This window comes from Nyctereutes procyonoides, unplaced genomic scaffold (assembly GCF_905146905.1).
Source record: "Nyctereutes procyonoides isolate TBG_1078 unplaced genomic scaffold, NYPRO_anot_genome, whole genome shotgun sequence".
Classification (NCBI taxonomy): domain Eukaryota; kingdom Metazoa; phylum Chordata; class Mammalia; order Carnivora; family Canidae; genus Nyctereutes; species Nyctereutes procyonoides.
Genome location: NW_026575139.1, coordinates 31,904,764 through 31,929,298, shown reverse-complemented (window position 1 = coordinate 31,929,298; position 24,535 = coordinate 31,904,764). Strand labels below are relative to the sequence as shown.

At 37.2% G+C, this 24,535-nt stretch overlaps 1 protein-coding gene across 5 annotated transcripts in view; it reads left to right on the top strand.

The window, feature by feature from the left end:
* GPHN (gephyrin) overlaps positions 1 to 24,535 on the top strand; it is a 636,471-nt gene that overhangs the window by 84,841 nt on the left and 527,095 nt on the right. Inside the window, exon 1 of one of the 5 annotated variants that reach the window (XM_055303641.1) lies at positions 15,210 to 15,289. The exons of the other annotated variants lie outside the window; for them this stretch is intronic. Coding sequence (XP_055159616.1) covers positions 15,232 to 15,289 — 58 coding nt within the window. The 5' untranslated portion in view covers positions 15,210 to 15,231. Of the gene's footprint in view, positions 1 to 15,209; positions 15,290 to 24,535 lie in introns of those variants that run through there. 5 annotated transcript variants of the gene reach the window in all.

The following is a 24,535-nucleotide window of genomic DNA, read 5'->3' as shown; positions in this document are numbered from 1 at the left end:
AAAGAGACAATCTTAAAAGTATCAAGAGAGAAGTAGTTATGTACAAGGGAAACCCCAGATGGCTGTCAGCTGATTTTTTTTTTAGCAGGAACTTTGCAGGGCAGAAGGGAATGGCAAAGCGTACAAAAAGAATACTCTACCCAACAAAGTTATCATTCAGAATTAAAAGGAGTATAGGGTTTCCCAGAGAAATAATAGTTAAAGGAGCTCATCACCATTAAGCCAGACATTAAGAATTGTCACAGGGAACTCATTAAAGGGAAAGGAAAAAACCATAACTAAAAGTAAAAATTATGAAAGGAAAAAATTTTACTAAAGTAAACATATAGGAGTAGGAGAAGTAGTAGTCTAATCATTTATATACCTAGTAAGGAGGTTAAATTACAAGAATAATAAATTAATTATATATAAAAAATTACTCCAGAAAACACAAAAGATATAAAATATGACATCATGTACCTAAAATGTGGAGGAAGAAGTAAAATGTGATGCTTTTAAGAATGTGTTCAAACTTAAGAGACCATCAACTCAATACCAACTGCCATCCATACACATAGATAAATAGCCAGAACCATCTGCTATATTCCTTTCCATAGTGGCCAAATCAGTTTACATTCCCACCAAGAATACAAAAATTTCCCTTTTCTTCACATCCTCTTGTTATCTCATCTTTTTGATGCTAGCCATTTTGACTTCTATGGGGTAGTATCCCATTGTGATTTTGATTTGCGTTTCCCAGATGATTAGTGATAATGGGAATTTTTTGTTTGCCATCTGTATGTCTTTGGAAAGATGTCTATTCAGACCTCTACCCATTTTTTTTTCCTCTACCCATTTTTTAGTCAATATTTTGTTGTTTCGGTGTTTAGTTGTATGACTTCTCTGTTTATTTTGGATATTAACCCTTACTGGATATATCATTTGCAAATATCTTCTCCCATTCACTGGGTTGCGTTTTGTTTTATTGATGGCTTACTTTATGGTACAAAAGCATTTTGGTATTATATAGTCCCAATCATTTACTTTTGCTTTTGGTTTCCTGGCCTGCAGAGACACATCCAGTGTCCAAGAGATTACTCCCCACGTTTTCTTTTAGGATTTTTATTGTCTTAGGTCTTACATACATTTAGATTTTTTTTTAAAGATTTTATTTATTTATTCATGATAGAGAGAGAGAGAAGCAGAGGGAGAAGCAGGCTCCATGTAGGGAGCCCGACACGGGACTCGATCCTGGGTCTCCAGGATCACACCCCGGGCTGAAGGCAGTGCTAAACCGCAGGGCCACCGGGGCTGCCCACATTTAGATCTTTACTGTTTTGAGTTTATTTTGTATATAGTGTAAGAAAGCAGTCCAGTTTCATTCTTTTGCACATACCTGCCCAGTTTTCCCAGCACCATTTATTGGAAAGATTGTCTTTTCCCCATTATATATTCTTTCCTCCTTTGTCATAGATTAATCAACCATATGTAAGTGTCGTAACATTTCTGAACTCTCAATTCTATTCCATTAATCTGTGTATCTGTTCTTGTGTCAGTACCATACTGGTTCGGTGATTTTAGCTTTGTAGTGTAGTTTGAAATCTGGGATTGTGGTATCTTTAGTTTTGTTCTTGATTTTCTATAAATTTTAGAATTATTTTCTCTAGTTCTGTGAAAAGCAGCATTGGTATTTTGATAATTGTAAATTGCTTTAGTAGTATGGATATTTTCACAATAGTAATTCTTCCAATCCATGTGCATGTTATATCTTTCCATCTCTTTGTGTTGTCTTTGTTTTCTTTCATCAATGTCTGATAGCTTTCAAAGTATAGGACTTTTACCTCTTTAGTTAAAAATTTTATGTGCTTTATTCTTTTTAATGCCAACTATAAATCGATGCTATTTTGTTATTCGTGTATGGAAATGCAAAAGGTTTTTGCATATGAATTTCATATTCCACAGAAGCATTACTTTATTCATATGTTAGTTTAATAGTTTTTTGGCAGAATCTTCAGGGTTTTCTGTATATAGTTATCTGCAGAGTGACTGTTTTATTTCTTCTTTGTCAGTTTGGATGCTTTTTACTTATTTTTCTTGTCTGATTACTATGGATAGAAATTCCAGAACTGTGTTGATAGTTGTGAGAGTGTCTTGTCTTGTTACTGATCTTAGAGAAAATCCTCACAGCTTTTCACCATTGAGCATGTTAACCGTGGGTTTGTCATATGTGGCCTTCATTATGTTGTGATATATTTCCTCTAAACCCACTTTGTTGAGAGTTTTTTATTATGAATGGATGTTAAATTTTGTCAAATGCTTTTTCTGCATCTGTTTTTAGCTTTCTTTTTTTTTTTAGCATCTGCATGGTTTTTAGCTTTCTTCTTGTCAAGGTGACGCATCACTTTGATTGATTAGCATATATTGAACCATGCTTCCATCCCTGAAATGCCACTGGTTGTGGTGAATTTTATTTTTTTTATTTTATTTTTTTATTCTTCTGTTTCTTACATTGCTTAAGTTTCCTCCAGGTCAGTTTTGTTCCTTTATCTTGCTTGGTTCTTTAATTCATTGGTTATTTATATTAAGATTTTGGCTCTTAGAGAATAGAATATCATGTGATTTAGCAGGTTATACATGGCCATGCTCTAATGTTATTCCATTGCATTTAGGATAAAGTTCAAAATCCTTGCCATTATTTAACTCAGATTTTAAAATTCTAAGTTATTATTTTTCTGCCTAAACATAACAAACGTTAAACATTAAGAGATTTGGTGAATTAATTATTTTTCTTAAGATAATCAGATTACAATTTTATCTCATCTGGAAATAGAAGTGTAGGGTAATAACAATCTTTAAGATACAGATTAGCAATGGGCTAAAATATAACTAAATTTTGTTACTTTAAATCCATTGTCTACTAGAGACTTTCTTATTGTTCTTCAAATTTAAAAAAGTTGAATTAGTTTCTTTGTTATAAGACAGTAGTACAGTTAATGAGAAAGCTTTAATTCAACAAATAGTCAAAGGGATATCGTGTTTAAGGCATTTTCCTAAGTTCTAGAAATGTAGTTTGGTTGTGAATCAAATGTAAATATATACAATATACTGTAATGAGCAGAATAATAGAAGCATGTATAAAATAAAACTTAAGAACACTGATAAGTATGGAGTTAATTTTGCTTATGGCTTTCTGAGAAAATCATAGAAAGTTAGTGGCCTTAACCATCAGTATACCAAGATCCACTGCACTTTGTTTTTGTTTTGAGTTTTTTCTTTTGAGAAGTCTAATAATTTGTAAGGATACTATTTTTTCCCTTTCTTTGAAGTCTTCCAAAAAGCAAAGACTAAGTTGCTTTTACAAAAAAACATTTTAATTTTGTGATCACCAAATACATCTATTGGGCCCCTTTATAAATCTAAGATATATATTGGTTTCATGGTATTCTTATTTTTTTCTATTTTATAGTTCTTTGAATTATTTCATTACTGCTCATGAGTTATCTCCAACTATCCCTTAAAAATTAAGGTAATTAACTAAAGATTAACGGAATGACTGATAAAGGTAATACAGTGGTTAAAAGTCACTACTGCATCATCAGTGGCTCAAAGTATTGCATCATTTTTCAAAAAGATATAAAAGGCCAGAAACCCCATATTTGTGGTCTGCTTTTAGCTTCATTGAACACAGTTGAGGATTCAGAACTTTTTATTTTCTACTAGTAATTGCAAAGATACAAAAATGGATGAAGTAAGACTTTCATAATTACTAGCCAAGTTAGAAAATGAATACATAGAAACAGCAGTACTCTAGACCAGTGTTGATGCTAAAAGTGATCCCACAAGCAAATTCTAATAATCTTCAGATCACACACTGTCCTAAATGAATAGTCTCAGAATAATTGAGATAACAATGTATTTCTGAGGACAAAAGGCAAATAATATTCTCACCCAATTAGTCATTCAACTGGGAGGACTTTATCAGAATGTTTTACAACAAAAACCTAGGCTAAAAGCATATGGGATATTTCCTTGCATCTTTTACGATTTTGTGCTAAAATTTATTTGATGTGGTTTATTAGTCGACAGAAAGTGAAAGTAAATATACACAGGTGATTGGAAGGAAGTAGATGGTATAGAAATGAAAATAATTCATTGTTTGGTCAATTTAAATGGTGTTCTAAATCTAAATATGAATGTTTTGCAGTTATGGAGCAAGAAGATGGCCATTTTTAAAACCATTTCCTTTTTCTTTCTTTTGTTTTTTCCTTTTTAATTGAAGTATAATAGTATATTAGTTTCAGGTGTATAGTATAGCAATTCAGGTTATATACGTTATAAAATTCTCATCATGTTTAGTATAGTTACCATCTGTAAACACACAAGGGTATTACAGTATTATTGACTAGTTTCTTAGGCTGTACTTTTCATACCATAACATTTATTTTATAATGAGGTTTGTATTTCTCTATCTTCATGTATTTTGGCTGTGCCTCCAATCATTTTCCCCTCTGGCAACTACTAGGTTGTTCACTATATTTATGAGCCTATTTTTCTTCTTTTGTTATTTGTTCATTTTTAAAATTCCACATAAAAGTGAAATTACATGGTACTGGTTTTTTATTTACTTCACTTAGCATAATACTCTCTAGAGCCATCCATGTTACTACAGATAGCAAGATTTCTTTCTTTCTTATGGCTGAGTAATATTCCATTTTGCATATATACCACATCTTTCTTATCCATTCCAAAGTACACTTAGGTTGCTTCCATATCATGGCTATTATATAATACTGCAATAAAGATGATGATGATGATGATGATGATGATACACTTAGGTTGCTTCCATATCATGGCTATTATATAATACTGCAATAAAGATGATGATGATGATGATGATGATGTGTGTGTGTGTGTGTGTATTCTCCCCCTCCTCCCCCCCGAATTAGTGTTTTTATTTTCCTTGGGTAAGTAGGAGTAGAATTACTGGATTGTATGGTATTTCTGCTTTTAGTTTTTTTTTGAGGAACCTGCATGCTGCTTCTATGGTGGCTGTACCAAGTTATATTCCCAAGAACAGTACATAAGGCTTTTTTCATAATCTTGTTTCTGTGTTCCTGGGAAGAGACCCACCAATTAGATTTTCTGACTCCCCAGCAGCTAAAATAGGCTCAAAGGAAAAAATACCTACGGATGTTAGCTCACTTCTCTAAAGTTCTCTTCTCTCTAGAATCATAGCTTTTCTGGTCTTTGCTTTAGTGGTGAGACTGCTTTTTAGTAGATGATTCTTGAATTTTATCTGGCTTTTCTCGTGTTTCTCAGGAGAATCACTAATCTATTGTTAGTTAATCCATATTACCTTAAGGTAGAAATCAGTGGGTAATCATGTAAAGACATTTTAAATGGCAATTAAACTGAAAATATGTGGTACCAGTATGGACATAACTCAACTGAAGTGAGAATATTAAAAGCTACTACCAAATTTGTACATACACAATGTTAACTATTTCATAATAGTTATTTCAACAATGTTTAGGATGCAATTCAATTTCAGAGGGTGTTGAAACTAATATTAACTATAAAAACTAAGCTTAATTTACAGAACTAAATAATATGTGCCTTACTTACCTTTAAAAATCTGTACTTTTTATGTTTAACCAAAGGAGGGTCAAAGTTCCTTCGTGAGAATTTACTAATGATCCTAGAATGTGTGTTTTGAAATAATCATTGAGATTGATAGAATGTTATTCCAAAAGGAAAATTATCACGTGCCCAAGTTTATCAGATTTCTTAGGTATCTTACTTTACCTGAGGTAGAATCATTAGATATTGTTCTTCTTTACTTCAGGCAGGTCAGAGAGAAGCTCCTCCATTAATCAAAAATAGCAAAATTTTCCAGAAGATAAGCACCATAATTAACCTGCACTGTAACTCTAACTGGAAGCAGAGGATCAAGTTTGTCATTAATTATTCATATGTTAATAAATTTAGAATCCAAAAGGTTTTACATATAATGTTTGATGTCCATGTGGGTAATAATTAAATAGGTTACCTTGAATTAAAAAATATTCCAAGAAAGACTATGCATGATTATAATTATCAAAGTTCTGATTAGATGTACTGTCTAGGGAATTGACTCTTAATAAGCTAACATTCCCCCCCAAAAAAAATAAGCTAACATTCCATAACATAAACATAAAGTCAAATTTTGTATCTCTCAATTTTCTCCTGTAGTATCAAACAACTTGGTAATGTGCAATCTGATTTGCATCCCATAATATTACCTGGTACTCCACTAAAATGTGGTCACATCTTACCAGCAGTGGCTGCAATGCATTTTTAAGTAACAAAATGTATATTTTCTCTTATTTTTCAGTCTTTGTGATAAATCTTACCATATAATACTTAATATCAATTCTGCTCCTTGATTCCAAAGAGAAAACACAAGAAAAAATATTTCTAATATATTCATTTCCTCTATCTGATTTTAAAAAATTATTGTTCCATATCTACTTTCCTTATTCTGCCTAGCTACAATATTTGGATCACAGAAGAGATTATAATAAAAGAAATCTGACTGCTTAATCCATTCCTTTGAAATAAGGATAACATCCAGAACAACGATAGCAATAACATAAATAAAAACTAATATTTATTGAGTAATTCCTATATACCTCACACCAAAGTGCTTTCCATACTTCATTATCATTTAAAAGCCATTCTTTAGGAACAGCTTCTGCCTAAATTATAGTCACAAGAGAATGTCACTCTCATCTGAAAAGCAAGTTCATATTAAACAAATTTTAGTAATAAAAACGTTATTTTTAAAAAACCATTACTGAACTAAGAGACAAATCTAAATGAACTAAAATCTAGAAAATGAAAGAAGGTAAGTACTGCTTTTATCCTTGGTGGAGCAGCTGTAGCAGGAGGAAGTCACCATAAATGGAGAGTTAGGAGAATGAATTTTAATGAATGTTTACAGATAAGGGTGGGCTAGCATGATGATTAAAGTCTCTAGATCCCTAGCCGCAGAGAGAGTCTGTACTTGCCAGCCACCTTTCTTTCTTTTTGGCTAAGCTGACACACTGAGAGTATAAACAACCATACTAACCAGGTAAAGAAAAGTATCATGCCTAGGAATGGTCCGGGTAAAATCTCGTTCGTTCGTTCGTTCGTTCCTTCCTTCCTTCCTTCCTTCCTTCCTTCCTTCCTTCCTTCCTCCCTCCCTCCCTCCCTCCCTCCCTCCCTCCTTTCCTTTCCTTCCTTCCTTCCTTCCTTCCTTCCTTCCTTCCTTCCTTCCTTCCTTCCTTCCTTCTCTTTCTTTCCTTCCTTCTCTTTCTTTCTTTTTTTTTTTTTTTTTTTAGATTTTATTTATTTATTCATGAGAGACACACACAGAGAGAGGCAGAGACACAGGCAGAGGGAGAAGCAGGCTCCCTGAAGTAGGCTCCCTGCAAGGAGCCTGATGTGGGACTTGATCCTGGATCCTGGGATCATGCCCTGAGCCGAAGGCAGACACTCAACTGCTGAGCCACCCAGGCATCCCTAAAATCTCATTTTCAAAATAGGTCTACATAGTCTTCTATCCTTTTAGCCCTTACCATTATCAGCAAGGAAGCAGTCAAGAGATGATCCCTTTCTGAGGATGACCAAATTTAATGTCAAACTATCTAACCAACATATGTGCACCAGGAACAGTTAAGACGGAGTTTGATATCTTTCAGAGCTGATGTTAGAGGAGGTGATTCAGTGGTCAAGGCTGATTCAATTACCTGTGGATGGCATAAAACATAGAACTTCCATCAAATAATTTGACTATTGGCTGACTGAGTTTGGTCTTCATGACAAAAAGAACACCATTGTCAGGATGTAAATAGTTCAGAAGGCCAAATACATGACACATTAGATTCAAGAGACGAAATGGTATGGCCAGTCGGTGATGATCTGACTGGACACCACTATCATTAAATGAAAAAGTTATAGGAAGCACCAAGAGTAGACTCAAATGGACTCCAAGGTCCTTCAGCATGAGATAAAGGGGATGACTTCTATCAGGAGTAATAAGTTTGCCAAGCAGTGATAGCATCTGCATTATAAACATAGAACTATATTTTTGGCTTAGTCTGTGATGGTGGATATACTGCCACACCCAGTACAGTGATGGATGTAAGTGGCCATGGTGGTGATCTGGGCAGTATGAGCTTGATCAGAAGTTTGATTCTAGTCAATCTCATTAAAAAACAGCCCCTTACTCTAAGCATCAACATAAATGACCAGGACCTTTCAGCTGGCAGCTATGATTTGTTTCCTCAGTTTGTGGCCCAGATGAGGGATGTGCCTTTAATCTACTATTATATAATCTTACCTACGTGAGGTCTTTGACAGTAGTTCAGCATTCAGGAAAATAACATACTTAATCCTTTGGAGTATTGTAAGGCAGGGGTTGGCCTTTCTTGAAAAGGGCAAATAGTAAATATTTTAAGCTTTGCAAGCCACATACAGTCTTTAGCAAATATTCTCTTTATTCCCAGTGCCTTCTTTTCTTTTTTTTTTTTTAAAGTAATCTTTACATCGAACATGGGCTTGAATTTATGACTCTGAGATCGTCGCATGCTCTACTGACTGTGCATCCCTATTGGGATCCCTGGGTGGCGCAGCGGTTTGGCGCCTGCCTTTGGCCCAGGGCACGATCCTGGAGACCCGGGATCGAATCCCACGTCGAGCTCCCAGTGCATGGAGCCTGCTTCTCCCTCTGCCTATGCCTATGTCTCTGCCTCTCTCTCTCTCCCTGTGTGACTATCATAAATAAAAAAAAAAAAAAATTAAAAAAAATGTAGAAACCATTTCCAGCTCAAATGTAGTACAGACATAGGCTGCAACTAGATTTGGCATACAGCCTGATATTTGCCAACCTTTGGGCTATGGCAATGAAAACAGCTTTCAATTTAGTGTGTTGTGTCAATCAGCCCTTACCATAATTAGTCCTCCAGAGTTGTCCTTGGAGCTGGAGGGTGGCTGCCACCCTGTGGACACTTAGCTGAACGATCAGTAAATAAGACCGAAACATTTAAGGTAAACTGTACATGTCCAAGGGCTTTTGACACAAGGTCAATTTGACAATATTTCCCCACTGCAAATTTTAAGTCAGTTGAATTCAGGTACTTTTTGCCCCGACAGAACATGACCAAGATGTCTAACTAGCACACATCACTGCCTATAGCAACAGCCACAGATGATTATGATATACCTCAGTAGAATCACAGGGGGAAAAAGCAACATGAGAGGAAACAGACAGTAAGGACGCTAGGGGCAGTAGGCTTTTTCGTCTTTCCTTTGGCTGTTCACTTGAGGGTTGGGGCTAGACCCCAGTGTTACTTCCTCTCTCACATAGCTTCTGATATTTGAAAAGCATCCTAGTTCAGGGAACCTACATAGCACGGCAGCTCTTCCCTGCAATCTTTGGCATTTTTGGCAACTCCTGCACCTTGCTTTCCTTCCTCACATGGACCAAGAAAGATGGTGAATTAAGCACCTGTATCTAACAGAGCCATGAAAGTTTGAGTTCTTCCTCCCCTTCAAAGATTCCAAAGGCACTTAATTTTTCTCTTGAAGCACCTAAGATCAAAGTGCATGGGGAAGGATGAGAGGATACAGAATGAGAAAGTGGCACATGCCAATTAACACGGCTTTGCATTTACTTTCAGTATTGAGCAGCCAATCCCATAGTTTAACCAAACCAGCTTCTAATGTTGGTTCACCCAAAGGTTTTAAACCTCACTGCTGACACAACTTATTTGTTTAGGGGACCCTTTGACTCAGGATCCAAGCAATACTGTATGTATGTATGTATTTAAGAGGGAGGGGGAGAGAGAGAGAGAGAGAGAGAGAGAGCATGTGTACACTGGGGAGGGGCAGAGGGAGAGGGAGAGGATCTTAAGCAGGCTTCATGCAGGGCACAAGACTTAATCTCATGACCCTGAGATCATGACCAGAGCTGAAATCAAGTGTTGAGCACTTAACTGATTGAGCCATCCAGGCACCCTACCCAACTCCATTTTAAATGAAATTTCCTTTATTTAGTTCCACACTATTTATATTTTAATGGATGTAAGCACTGAATAATCTTGTTCACTCAAATATCAGAAGTTTTATTATAGTAATGTCACTCAGTTGTCAAACTTAAGAATTATATGCCAAAAGTCATGTAGTGCTCTAACATCAACAATTATTTTTGATGATCCATCAACTCTACTAGTATTTGTTTTGTTGAAAGCAAAGAATTGGAAACATTTGATTTCCAAAAGAACATGTTATGCAGTTCTTTACTTTCTCAGCTCCAAAATTTCCAACTAAGCCTTTGTTCATGCCCTAGAGGTTTATAGCCTAGGGCAATGCACCTTATGAACAGGTGGGAAGAAAAAGAGGTATACTTCTCTGTTGTAAATTAGAAGAAGGACTAGTGTGGAAGTGAGGTGGGTAGGAGAGCCTCCAGTCTATCACTAGGAAGTTCACAAAAAGATCCATTTTAGAAAAAGTACACACGGAGGGTGAGGGCTTAGAAATGGTCCCCTTAAAACTGACTGTACCCAAAAAAAAAAAACTGACTGTACCCATGTAAGTCTTGGGAAGCCTCTGCATATGCCTAAGAGCACTCAGATCCCTATGTGAAGACTACTGCCAACCTGAAGGAAAAGGAGTTTTGCTCTAGGATGTGGGCCCCATGGCATCCTTGGCCACAACTATATGGGCTATGGGGCTAAGGGGCAAACATTTTAGGATGACTCCCTTCTTTTCTTTCTCTTCCCCCAGTTGCAGATGAATATGGCCTCTAAAGTTAGACCGTAAGGTTAAAATTTCCTTTTTCCCTCTTACGAGTTTTCTAAGTTCATACAAATGATTGTGTGCTTCAATTTACTAATGCGTAAAGTGTTGGTTGTTATAGTATTTTGCTCCTAAAATGGATGTGAGAGTTAAATGAATCCAAGCACATAAAGCTGATGCCAGCTGACTGGGTCTGAGGACCCACAGTGGGTCCCTCAAGATCAGCCAAGAGGGACCTTGGCTTCGCACAGGATGGAAATCAAACATGACTGAGAAGAAATGAGAACAGAGATTATTAAAAACACAGAGAGTATAGATATGGACAGACCATCCAGGAGACTCAGAAAGGAAAGGAGAATGAGTCTTCCAACACTGTATTTTGAATAAGGCCAAGAACTTGCTCCTGCCATGTCAGGATACCTTCCCTTTTTCTCCCTCATAAAGTAGAGTGAACAATCAAAGTATAATTTGGACAGCTTGTTTCAATCTTCAGATACACTGCTTAACCTGTAAGATTCATCAGTCATCAGACCAGTGGGGGAATTCCTTCCCCACGTCACGCTCAACACTTGGATGAAAGCAATGGCTATTAGGTCTTAAGAAATCTCACATTTCCTAACCTGGTCTATGGGAGACATTTTCCTTTTTCTTCCATAAAACCATGTGTCTGTCAGCATCTCATTCTCTTATCAAAACTCATAAGAGCTACTAGAACTAATCAGATTATGAATACAAGGTCAATATACAAAAATCAGTTGTATTTCTATATACTAGCAATAAACAACTGGAAAATAAAATTAAGTAAAATTTTATAAGGTATCAATTACAATAATATCCAAAATACGGAAATGCTCAGGGATAAATCTGACAATAAATGCCAAAGACTTACACACTGAAATTCTAAAACATCACTGAGAAAAAGTAAAAAAGATCTAGATCTAAATAACTAAGGACATATATCTTGTGGGTAAAATGATTCAATATTGTTAACATGCCAGTTGTCTCAAAATTGTTCTGATTAATTCAATACAATTCGAATAAAAAATTCAAATTTTATTGTAGAATTTTTTTTTAAAGATTTTATTTATTCACGAGAGACACAAACGCGCACACACAGAGGCAGAGGTGTAGGCAAAGGGAGAAGCAGGCTCCATGCAGGGAGCCCAATGCGAAATTTTAACCCGGGACCGTGGGATCATGCCCTGAGCCAAAGGTTCAACCGCTGAGCCACCCAGCTGTCCCTTTATTGTAGAATTTGATAAATTACCTTTAAAATTAATATGGAAATGCACAACACCTAGAATAGGAACCCCCCTGCCAACTGAACAAAGAGCAAAATTGGAAGGTTAACACTACTGGAGTTCAAGAATTATCATGTAGATAGAGAAATGAAAACAGTGTGGTATTGGTGTAAAAATAGATAAATAGGCCAAAGGGAAAAAAAAGCCCCTAAATAGACCTTGACATACATGGAAGTTGTTTTTCTAGACAAAAAGTGAAAACCTTTTGAAAACCTTTTTAGTTTTTTCATCAAATGGTGCTGGGAAAACTGCATGGGAATATGGGAAAAATTAATTTCAATACAAACCCCATACCATGTATAAAAATTAACTCTAAATGGATCATAGAGGGCAGCCCTGGTGGCGCAGCGGTTTGGCGCAGCTTGCAGCCTGCGGTGTGATCCTGGAGACCCGGGATCGAGTCCCACATCGGGCTCCCTGAATGGAGCCTGCTTCTCCCTCTGTCTGTGTCTCTGCCTCTCTCTCTGTGTCTATGAACAAATAAATAAAATCTTTAAAAAAAAATAAATGGATCATAGACCTAAAACTTAAAATTATATAAATTCTACAAATAAACCTAAATTATATAAATTCTTTGTGATCCTGTGTTCGGCAAAAATTTCTTAGAATTAATACCAAAAGCACAATCTTTTAGAAAACAAATTGATAAACTGAATTTCATCATAATATCCCTCTTTATTTTAAAAATAATCACAGAGGTATAGCAAGTTGCAAGAATATTGTTTTCCCAAGTACCCTTTAATTAGCCTCCTCCAGTGGTGATGTTAAGTACAGTATCAAAGCAGGAGCATTAGTATTTGTATATTACTGGTAACCAGTCTACAAACCTTTCTCAGTTTTGGTATTTTTTTTTACATGTATTCATTTGGTATATAGTTAGTTCCGTGCAATTTTATACCACAAATAGATTTTTGTAATCACTAGTGCAAATACAGAACAAAACCATAAACTACAAAACAACTCCATTATATCTTTGTATTAAAACCCGTATCTCTACATGATGCCTGTCCCTGCTTCTGTGGCAACAACTAATCTGTTCTTCCATCTTTGTAGGGATTTCTTTTTTTTAGGATGTTACATAAGTGTAATCATACAATATGTAATCTTTTGACATTGACTTTATTAAGTCTAACATCCTTAGTTAGGTCCATTCAGGTTGTTGCATGTGACAACAGTTCATTTCTTTTTATTCCATTATTTGGAAGTACCAGAGTTTGTTCAACCATTCAAACAATGGGAGACATTTGGAAGGTTTCCTGGAGTTAGGCTATTATGAATACAGTTCCTATGAATATTTATATATAGGTTTTTGGGTGAATCTAAGTTATCATTTCTCTGGGATACATGCCCAAGATTTTAATTGGTAGGCCATATAGGAAGCACATATTAAGTTTTATAAGAAGTTTACAGATTATTTTCCAGAGTGGCTATACCATTTGACATTCTTATTAGCAATGTATGGAGAGAAGTTTCTCCATATCCTTGCCAGTGTATGGTATTACCACTACTTTTAAAATTTTATTTATTTCAATAAGTTTGTAGTGATATCCTACTGGGATCTTAATTGCATTTCCCTAATAATTAATGATGTTTAACATTTTATTACATGCTTATTGCTATCTAGTTCTCTTTGGTAGAACATCTGTTCATGTGTTTTGTCCATTCTATAATTGGATTGTGTGTTAGTTTCTAGGGCTGCCATAACAGAATACCACAGAGTAGGTGCCTTAAACAATAGAACTATACTTTTTCACTATTCTGGGGTTAGATATTCAAGATCAAGGTGTGTCAGCAGGTATAGTTTCTTTTGAGGCCTCTTCCTTTGGCTTCCAGATGGCTGCCTTCCTGCTGTGCCCCCACATGGTCATCCCTCCACCTGTGTCTGACATTATAATAATCTCTGCTTTTTATAAAGACACCAGTCATATTGGAATAGAGTGCTCCCATATGACCTTATGTTACCTTAATTACCTCTTTAAAGGCCCTATCTCCAAATACTGTTAGGACTTCAACATATAAATTTAGAGGGGAACACAATTCAGCCCATACAGATTTGTTTTTTCTTTTTAATGTTGAGTTTTGAGAGCTCTTTATGTATTGTAGATGTAAGACCTTTGTCAGATATGAGGTTTGCAAATATTTTCTCCAGTCTATAGCTTATATTTTCATCCTTTTAACAGTGTCTTTTACAACACAGCAGCAAATATTTGCAAATTATATACCTGACTTGTCTTCAAGTCTATGCTCAAATCTCAATGAAAAGGAAAAACTCAAGTAAAACCATGATCAAGGGGCACCTGCATACTCAATCAGTTAAGTGTCTGCCTTCAACTCAGGTCATGATCCCAGGGTCATGAGATGAAGCTCCATATCAGACTTCCTGTTCAGTGACAAGTCTGCTTCTACATCTCCCTCTGCTGTTCCCCCTGCTTGTACTCTCTGGCTCTCTCTCTCTCAAATAAAGAAATAAAATTGTTAAAATAATAAAATAATGAGCAAAAGATTTGAATAAACATTTCACAAGAGAAGATATATGGTAAAAATAATGAAGCCAAAAAAATCCCACTTAAAAAATCCGCAACATTAGTATTATTAGTTACTATGGAAAACAAATTAAAATCAGTTTCAGCTAGACACCTATCAAAGTAGCCATAATTAAAAAGACTGATCATAATAAGGATAGGTGAGAATGTGAAGGAACTCGTGGTGAGATTAATGCACTGCTGCTGCGAACAACTATGCTGGGAAACAATTTGGCAGTTTCTTAAAAAGTGAAACATGTACCTACCAAATGATCCAGTCCTTCTAATCCTATAAGTTTACCCGAATGAATAAAAAACAAATGTCGAAACAAAGATTTATATGTTTATATTTATTGCAGCTTTTTTTTTGTAATAGCCTAAAATTAGAAACAACCAAATGTCTGTGAGCAGGTAAATAGATAAACATATTGTAGCACAACTATGCAAAGGAATATGAGTAGGCAATTAAAAAGGAATATTGGTATGATTGGCTTCAAAACAATCGTGCTGAATGAAAGTAACCTGTAAGAAACCTGACTATATATTATATAATCTCAGTTCTAGGAAAAGGAAACTAATCATTGGGAAAGAAAATAGCTCAGAGATAGATGGAGATAGAAGGGAAGCAGAGGAGAAGGACTGCAGAGGAGCACATGGAAACTTATTGTAAGTTGTTGGAGATATTTTATAATGAATAGATTTACCATCCTGATTGAGATGACAGCTTCACAATAAATATATGTATAAAAATGTATACAATCATGCATTTCAAATGTACGGTTTACTGTATGTTAATTATGCCTCAGTATAGATGTTTTAAAAATAAATGCAGAGATTCCTGCGTGGCTCAGTCAGTTGAGTGTCCAACTCTTGATTTTAGCTCAGGTCATGATCTCAGGGTTGTGAGATGGAGCCCTGAGTCTGACTCTGCTGCTTGAGATTCTGTCTCTTCCTCTCCTACTCCCCCTGCTTGTGCAATCAGTCAATCTATCAATAAAAGATAGAATCAATACCTAAGACCTGACCTCGAGAATATCACATTAAAAAAATGAATAAAAATAACTAGAAAATTCCCAAAATATTGGAAATTTAGTACTGTATTTCTAAATAACTATATGCCTTAGAAGAAATCACAAGAGAAAACAAAAAATACTTCAAATAAAAAACAAAACATCAAAAATTTTAAGAGGCAGATAAAGAATTTTGTAGAGAAACTTACAGTTTTAAAAGCCTGTATTTTAATTGAAGAAAGTTTAAAATCAAAGATCTAAGTTTCTACCTTAAGAATCTGGGGAGGGGGAAGGGGAGCAAAGTCATCCCAAAATAAATCAAGAGAAAGGAAACCATAAAAGAACAGAAATCATTGAAATAAAAAACATAGATAAATAATAGAGAAAATCATATCCTTAACTGGGTATCTGAAAACGTAATAGAATTAATAAACTTATTGCAAGACTGAGAAAACAACACACACCTGACCAATGTCAAGATTCAAAGATCTGGGACGCTTGGGTGGCTCAGCAGTTGAGCGTCTGCCTTTGGCTCAGATTGTGATCCTGGAATCCTGGGATCGAGTACCACAGCAGGCTCCTTGCAGGGAGCCTGCTTCTCCCTCTGCCTCTCTTGAATAAATAAATAAGATCTTAAAAAAAAAAAGATTGAAATATCTGATATATATCACAAAAGATTATACAGACATTGAAAATATGTGGGGATATTTTGATCTATTGCTTGCATTAAAGAGCTTGATGAAATGGATAATTCCTTGAAAAACTGCAACTTACCAAAATTCACACAAGATGAAACGTAAAATTGATATGGTATGCTCCCTAATTAAGAAACCTCCGGGATCCCTGGGTGGCGCAGCGGTTTGGCGCCTGCCTTTGGCTCAGGGCGCGATCCTGGAGACCCGGGATCGAATCCCATATCGGGCTCCCGGTGCATGGAGCCTGCTTCTCCCTCTGCCTGTGTCTCTGCCTCTCTCTCTCTCTCTGTGACTATCATAAATAAATAAAAAAAAAAAAAAAAAAAAAAAAGAAACCTCCAATCCCAGGTTCCTGTCACTGATGATTTTATTGATAAATTCTATCAGATATCTAACTTCCTAATTCATTTTTTGAGGCCAGTATAATTCTGACACTAAAATGATCAAGGATGTTACAAGAAAACAAAATTACAGACTTCAGGCCAGTACCTGTCATGAGTATAAATGAAAAAATTCTTTGAAAAAAATAGAAAATGGAATATAGCAATATATAAAAAGGCTAATACATCATGACCAAGTAGGGTTTATCCCACAAATACAAAATTGGATTAGCATTTTAAAATTTCTAGAGACCAATTAATAAAACTATATAACCTTTCCAATAGATACTACAAAGCATTTGAAAAAATTCAACATGAATTCATATATTTAAAAAAAAATCTGTCATTAAACTAAGGATACAAGTAAACTTCCTCACTTTAGTATAGGGCAATTGGTAAAAATCAGTAAATAAAACCAAATGCTTGAAATGCTTATAATAGTGAAGTACTAAAGACCTTCCCTCTAGCAACTGGCAACAAGGTAAAGATATTCACTCTACTTCTGTTCTATATTCTACTATAGATTGTAGCCACTGCAACAGCACAAGAAAAATAAGAGCAATAAAGAACAGAAAGGAAGAAATAACACCAGTCTTAAAGTCTTCCAGAAAAAAGAGTGAGCCCTTCCAATATAACCTTGACAACATCAAACAAAAATGAAAAATTATAAGACAACCTCTCCTAATCATATACACAAAAATCCTAAATGTAGTGTTAGTAGTAGCACATTAAATCCAGTGATACAAAATACAGATCAGCCAAGTTTATTGGAATAAACGGTGGTGTAATATTTTAAAAGCCAGTGGATGTAATTTACTTCATTAATATTATCTCTTTTAAAGGAGAAAAGGGGGGATCCCTGGGTGGCGCAGCAGTTTGGCGCCTGCCTTTGGCCCAGGGTGCGATCCTGGAGACCCGGGATCGAATCCCACATCGGGCTCCCGGTGCATGGAGTCTGCTTCTCCCTCTGCCTGTGTCTCTGCCTCTCTCTCTCTCTTTGTGTGACTATCATAAATTAAAAAAAAAAATTTAAAGGAGAAAAGGATGATTACATCATATTTGTAAAAAATGTGTGGGCTTTTATTTATTTGTTCATGATAATACACAGAGAGGAGAGAGAGAGATGCAGAGACACAGGCAGAGGGAGAAGCAGGCTCCATGCAGGGGACCCGATGTGGGAGACTGGATTCTGGGTCTCCAGGAGCACACCCCGGGCTGAAGGTGGCGCTAAACTGCTGAGCCACCGGGGCTGCCCATAAATGTTTTTAAATAAAATTCAACATCTAACTAACTCTGAATCAACTAGTAATAGAGGAAACTTTCTTACATGGTGTCTACAACAGATATCTACAAAAATGCTAAAGCAAACCTTATAGTTAATGGTGAAATGTTAAAAACATCCTTTCAAATTGCAAGTGACACAAAAATATCCACAATTATCACTTCTCCATAGAAATGAACTTGTGGTGCTAGGCAGTACAATAAGGCAAAAAAATGCAAAGAATGCAGGGATAAACTATAAGAAACGGTGGATTTAGCAAAATTGAAGGGTATAAGGCTTCTGTAAAAAATTAATAGCAATTACCAATTAGAAACGAAGAATTTTAAATTAATACCACTTAGAAAAGCATCAAAAGATAGCACATAACCAGGAATATGTCTAGTGAAAGATATGCAGAATCTCCACATTATAAATGATGCACTTTTATTGAGAAAAATTAAAATGCCTAAGTAAATGGAAAGAAACATCAAATCAATGAATTGGAAAGTTCAGTATTTAAAGGTGTATCTTCATTCATTTACATCTTTTTTTTCATTTTTTTATAATAAATTTATTTTTTATTGGTGTTCAATTTGCCAACATACAGAATAACACCCAGTGCTCATCCCGTCAAGTGCCCCCCTCACTGCCCGTCACCCATTCACCCCCACCCCCCCACCACCCCTAGTTCGTTTCCCAGAGTTAGGAGTCTTCATGTTCTGTGTCCCTTTCTGATATTTCCCACACATTTCTTCTCCCTTCCCTTATATTCCCTTTCACTATTATTTATATTCCCCAAATGAATGAGAACATACAATGTTTGTCCTTCTCCGATTGACTTACTTCACTCAGCATAATACCCTCCAGTTCCATCCACTTTGAAGCAAATGGTGGGTATTTGTCGTTTCTAATGGCTGAGTAATATTCCACTGTATACATAAACCACATCTTCTTTATCCATTCATCTTTCGATGGACACCAAGGCTCCTTCCACAGTTTGGCTATTGTGGACATTGCTGCTATAAACATCGGGGTGCAGGTGTCCCGGTGTTTCATTGCATCTGAATCTTTGGGGTAAATCCCCAACAGTGCAATTGCTGGGTCGTAGGGCAGGTCTATTTTTAACTCTTTGAGGAACCTCCACACAGTTTTCCAGAGTGGCTGCACCAGTTCACATTCCCACCAACAGTGTAAGAGGGTTCCCTTTTCTCCGCATCCTCTCCAACATTTGTTGTTTCCTGCCTTGTTAATTTTCCCCATTCTCACTGGTGTGAGGTGGTATCTCATTGTGGTTTTGATTTGTATTTCCCTGATGGCAAGTGATGCAGAGCACTTTCTCATGTGCATGTTGGCCATGTCTATGTCTTCCTCTGTGAGATTTCTCTTCATGTCCTTTGCCCATTTCATGATTGGATTGTTTGTTTCTTTGGTGTTGAGTTTAATAAGTTCTTTATAGATCTTGGAAACTAGCCCATTATCTGATATGTCATTTGCAAATATCTTCTCCCATTCTGTAGGTTGTCTTTTAGTTTTGTTGACTGTATCCTTTGCTGTGCAAAAGCTTCTTGTCTTGATGAAGTCCCAATAGTTCATTTTTGCTTTGTTTCTTTTGCCTTCGTGGATGTATCTTGCAAGAAGTAACTGTGGCCAAGTTCAAAAAGGGTGTTGCCTGTGTTCTCCTCTAGGATTTTGATGGAATCTTGTCTCACATTTAGATCTTTCATCCATTTTGAGTTTGTGTACGGTGAAAGAGAGTGGTCTAGTTTCATTCTTCTGCATGTGGATGTCCAATTTTCCCAGCACCATTTATTGAAGAGACGTCTTTCTTCCAGTGGATAGTCTTTCCTCCTTTATCGAATATTAGTTGACCATAAAGTTCAGGGTCCACTTCTGGGTTCTCCATTCTGTTCCATTGATCTATGTGTCTGTTTTTGTGCCAGTACCACACTGTCTTGATGACCACAGCTTTGTAGTACAACCTGAAATCTGGCATTGTGATGCCCCCAGATATGGTTTTCTTTTTTAAAATTCCCCTGGCTATTCGGGGTCTTTTCTGATTCCACACAAATCTTAAAATAATTTGTTCTAACTCTCTGAAGGAAGTCCATGGTATTTTGATAGGGATTGCATTAAACATGTAAATTGCCCTGGGTAACATTGACATTTTCACAATATTAATTCTGCCAATCCATGAGCATGGAATATTTTTCCATCTCTTTGTGTCTTCCTCAATTTCTTTCAGAAGTGTTCTATAGTTTTTAGGGTATAGATCCTTTACCTCTTTGGTTAGGTTTATTCCTAGGTATCTTATGCTTTTGGGTGCAATTGTAAATGGGATTGACTCCTTAATTTCTCTTTCTTCAGTCTCATTGTTAGTGTATAGAAATGCCACTGATTTCTGGGCATTGATTTTGTATCGTGCCACACTACCAAATTGCTGTAGGAGTTCTAGCAATCTTGGGGTGGAGGCTTTTGGGTTTTCTATGTAGAGTATCATGTCATCGGCGAAGAGGGAGAGTTTGACTTCTTCTTTGCCAATTTGAATGCCTTTAATGTCTTTTTGTTGTCTGATTGCTGAGGCTAGGACTTCCAGTACTATGTTGTATAGCAGTGGTGAGAGTGGACATCCCTGTCTTGTTCCTGATCTTAGGGGAAATGCTCCCAGTGCTTCCCCATTGAGAATGATATTTGCTGTGGGCTTTTCGTAGATGGCTTTTAAGATGTTGAGGAATATTCCCTCTGTCCCTACACTCTGAAGAGTTTTGATCAGGAATGGATGCTGTATTTTGTCAAATGCTTTCTCTGCATCTAATGAGAGGATCATATGGTTCTTGGTTTTTCTCTTGCTGATATGATGAATCACAATGATTGTTTTACGAGTGTTGAACCAGCCTTGTGTCCCGGGGATAAATCCTACTTGGTCATGGTGAATAATTTTCTTAATGTGCTGTTGGATCCTATTGGCTAGTAAGTATCTTGTTGAGAATTTTTGCATCCATGTTCATCAGGGATATTGGTCTGTAATTCTCCTTTTTGGTGGGGTCTTTGTCTGGTTTTGGAATTAAGGTGATGCTGGCCTCATAGAACGAATTTGGAAGTACTCCATCTCTTTCTATCTTTCCAAACAGTTTTAGTAGAATAGGTATGGTTTCTTCTTTAAACGTTTGATAGAATTCCCCTGGGAAGCCATCTGGCCCTGGACTTTTGTGTCTTGGGAGGTTTTTGATGACTGCTTCAATTTCCTCCCTGCTTATTGGCCTGTTCAGGTTTTCTATTTCTTCGTGTTCCAGTTTTGGTAGTTTGTGGCTTTTCAGGAATGCGTCCATTTCTTCTAGATTGCCTAATTTATTGGCTTATAGCTGTTCATAATATGTTTTAAAAATCGTTTGTATTTCCTTGGTGTTGGTAGTGATCTCTCCTTTCTCATTCATGATTTTATTAATTTGAGTCTTCTCTCTCTCCGTTTTAATAAGACTGTCTAATGGTTTACCTATCTTATTAATTCTTTCAAAGAACCAACTCCTGGTTCTGTTGATCTGTTCCACCGTTCTTCTCGTCTTGATTTCGTTGAGTTCTGCTCGAATCTTTATTAACTCTCTTCTTCTGCTGGGTGTAGGATCTATTTGCTGCTTTTTCTCTAGCTCCTTTAGGTGTAAGGTTAGCTTTTGTATTTGAGTTCTTTCCAGTTTTTGAATGGATGCTTGTATTGCGATGTATTTCTCCCTCAGGACTGCTTTTGCTGCATCCCAAAGATTTTGAAGGGTTGTATCTTCATTCTCATTAGTTTCCATGAATCTTTTTAATTCTTCCTTAATTTCCTGGTTGACCCTTTCATCTTTTAGCAAAATGGTCCTTAACCTCCACGTGTTTGAAGTCCTTCAAAACTTCTTGTGATTTAGTTCTAATTTCAAGGCATTGTGGTCTGAGAATATGCAGGGTACGATCTCAATCTTTTGGTATCGGTTCAGACCCGATTTGTGACCCAGTATGTGGTCTATTCTGGAGAAAGTCCCATGTGCATTTGAGAAGAATGTGTATTCAGTTGAGTTTGGATGTAAAGTTCTGTAGATATCTGTGAAATCCATCTGGTCCAGTGTATCATTTAAAGCTCTCGTTTCTTTGGAGATGTTGTGTTTAGAAGACCTATCAAGTATAGAAAGCGCTAGATTGAAGTCACCAAGTATAAGTGTATTATTATCTAAGTATATCTTAACTTTGGTTATTAATTGATTTATATATTTGGCAGCTCCCACATTCGGGGCATATATATTGAGGATTGTTAAGTCCTCTTGTTGGATAGATCCTTTACGTATGATATAGTGTCCCTCTTCATCTCTTACTATAGTCTTCGGGGTAAATTTTAGTTTATCTGATATAAGGAGGGCTACCCCTGCTTTCTTTTGAGAACCATTTGAATGGTAAATGGTTCTCCAACCTTTTATTTTCAGGCTGTAGGTGTCCTTCTGTCTAAAATGAGTCTCTTGTAGACAGCAAATAGATGGGTCTTACTTTTTTATCCAGTCTGAAACCCTGCTCCTTTTGATGGGGTCATTAAGCCCGTTCATGTTCAGAGTTACTATTGACAGATATGAGTTTAGTGTCATCAAGATACCTATTCAGTCCTTGTTTTTGTGGATTGTTCCACTGAACTTCTTCTTAAAGGGGAATTTTAAGAGTCCCCCTTAAAATTTCTTGCAGAGCTGGTTTGGAGGTCACATTCTTTCAGTTCCTGCCTGTCTTGGAAGCTCTTTATCTCTCCTTCCATTCTGGATGAGAGCCTGCTGGATAAAGTATTCTTGGTTGCATGTTTTTCTCATTTAGGACCCTGAATATATCCTGCCAGCCCTTTCTGGCCTGCCAGGTCTCTGTGGAGAGGTCTGCTGTTACCCTAATACTCCTCCGTATAAAAGTCAGGGATTTCTTGTTTCTTGCTGCTTTAAGGATCTTCTCTTTATCTTTGGAATTTGCAAGCTTAACTATTAAATGTCGAGGTGTTGAACGGTTTTTATTGATTTTAGGGGGGAATCTATTTCCTGGATCTGAATGCCTGTTTCCCTTACCAGATTAGGAAAGTTTTCAGCTATGATTTGTTCAAGTACATATTCTGGACCTCTGTCCCTTTTGGTGCCCTCGGGAACCCCAATTAAACGTAGGTTTTTCTTCCTCAGGCTGTCGTTTATTTCCCTTAATCTATCTTCATGGTCTTTTAATTGTTTGTCTCTTTTTTCCTCAGTTTCCCTCTTTGCCATCAACTTGTCTTTTATGTCATTCACTCGTTCTTCCACCTCGTTAACCCTTGTCGTTAGGACTTCTAGTTTGGATTGCATCTCATTCAATTGATTTTTAATTTCTGCCTGATTAGATCTAAATTCTGCGGTCATGAAGTCTCTTGAGTCCTCTATGCTTTTTTCTAGAGCCACCAGTAGCTTTATAATAGTGCTTCTGAATTGACTTTCTGACATTGAATTGTAATCCAGATTTTGTAACTCTGTGGGAGAGAGGACTGTTTCTGATTCTTTCTTTTGAGGTGAGGTTTTCCTTCTAGTCATTTTGCTCAGTGCAGAGTGGCCAAAATCAAGTTGTATTGGGAAAAGGAGAAAAAAGAGAGGAGAGAAAGAAGGAAAGAAAAAAGAAAAAGAAAAAAAAAGGAAGAAAAAAAGAAAAAAGAAGAAAAAGAGAAAGAAAAAGAAAGGAAAAAAAAAAAGGTGGGGGAAGCAAACAGAAATCAAAACCAAAAAACAAAACAAAAAACAAAACAAAACAAAAAAAACCCAAAAAACAAAAACCACACCTGGGGCGGGGAGTATCTTCTGATTCTGTATACTTCCCCTGGAACTTGTCCGTCTAGCTGGTCTTCTGGGGGAAGGGCCTGTTGTGCTGATTTTCAGGTGTTAGCACTTGGGGGAGCTGCTCTGCCCCCTGCCTGGTGCAGGGCTCAGTGGGGGTTGTTTACCCTGTGAGGCCCCAGGAGGAACAACCACAGTGGCGGCGGCCAGCTCTGGAGCCCTGGATTCAGCTCCCGCAGTAACTACAGAGCTCTCAGTCTGCAGGGGCCTGGATGCTCCGGGGGCGGGGCTGCTGATCTGCTCAGCTTGCGGCAGGAGCCTTCTTGCTGTCCTGGGCCCTCCTGGCCTCTGCTTTTCCCGGGCGGAGGCCAGATCCTGGGCTGTGTTCCTGGCGCCCTGTGCTCCCGGTGGTGCAGCCCCCTCTCTGTGGAGCCGCTGCCCGAGCCCCTCTGAGCTGCTCCTGGAGCCTTGCAGCCCCCTCCGCGGAGGCTCCGCCCGTGCCCCTCCGAGCTGCTCCCGGGTCAATGTGTGCACGGGCTGCAGCCCTTTAGGGAGCTCGGTGCACTCTCCCCGGGGCCCAGGTGTCTGTTAGTGTCCCTGGGAGCCTGAGGGCATCTCCGCCCTTCCTGGGGTCCAGTGCTTTTTCCGCCGGGATGATTGGTGAAGCTCCTGCTTTTGGACGAGCTTTGGGACGGAGCTTTCCTGTCCTGGGGGCACTCACCCCGGCTAAGGCCGGCTCCTCGCGAGGCCCCTCTCCCTTGGGGCCTTTTGTTTCTCCCT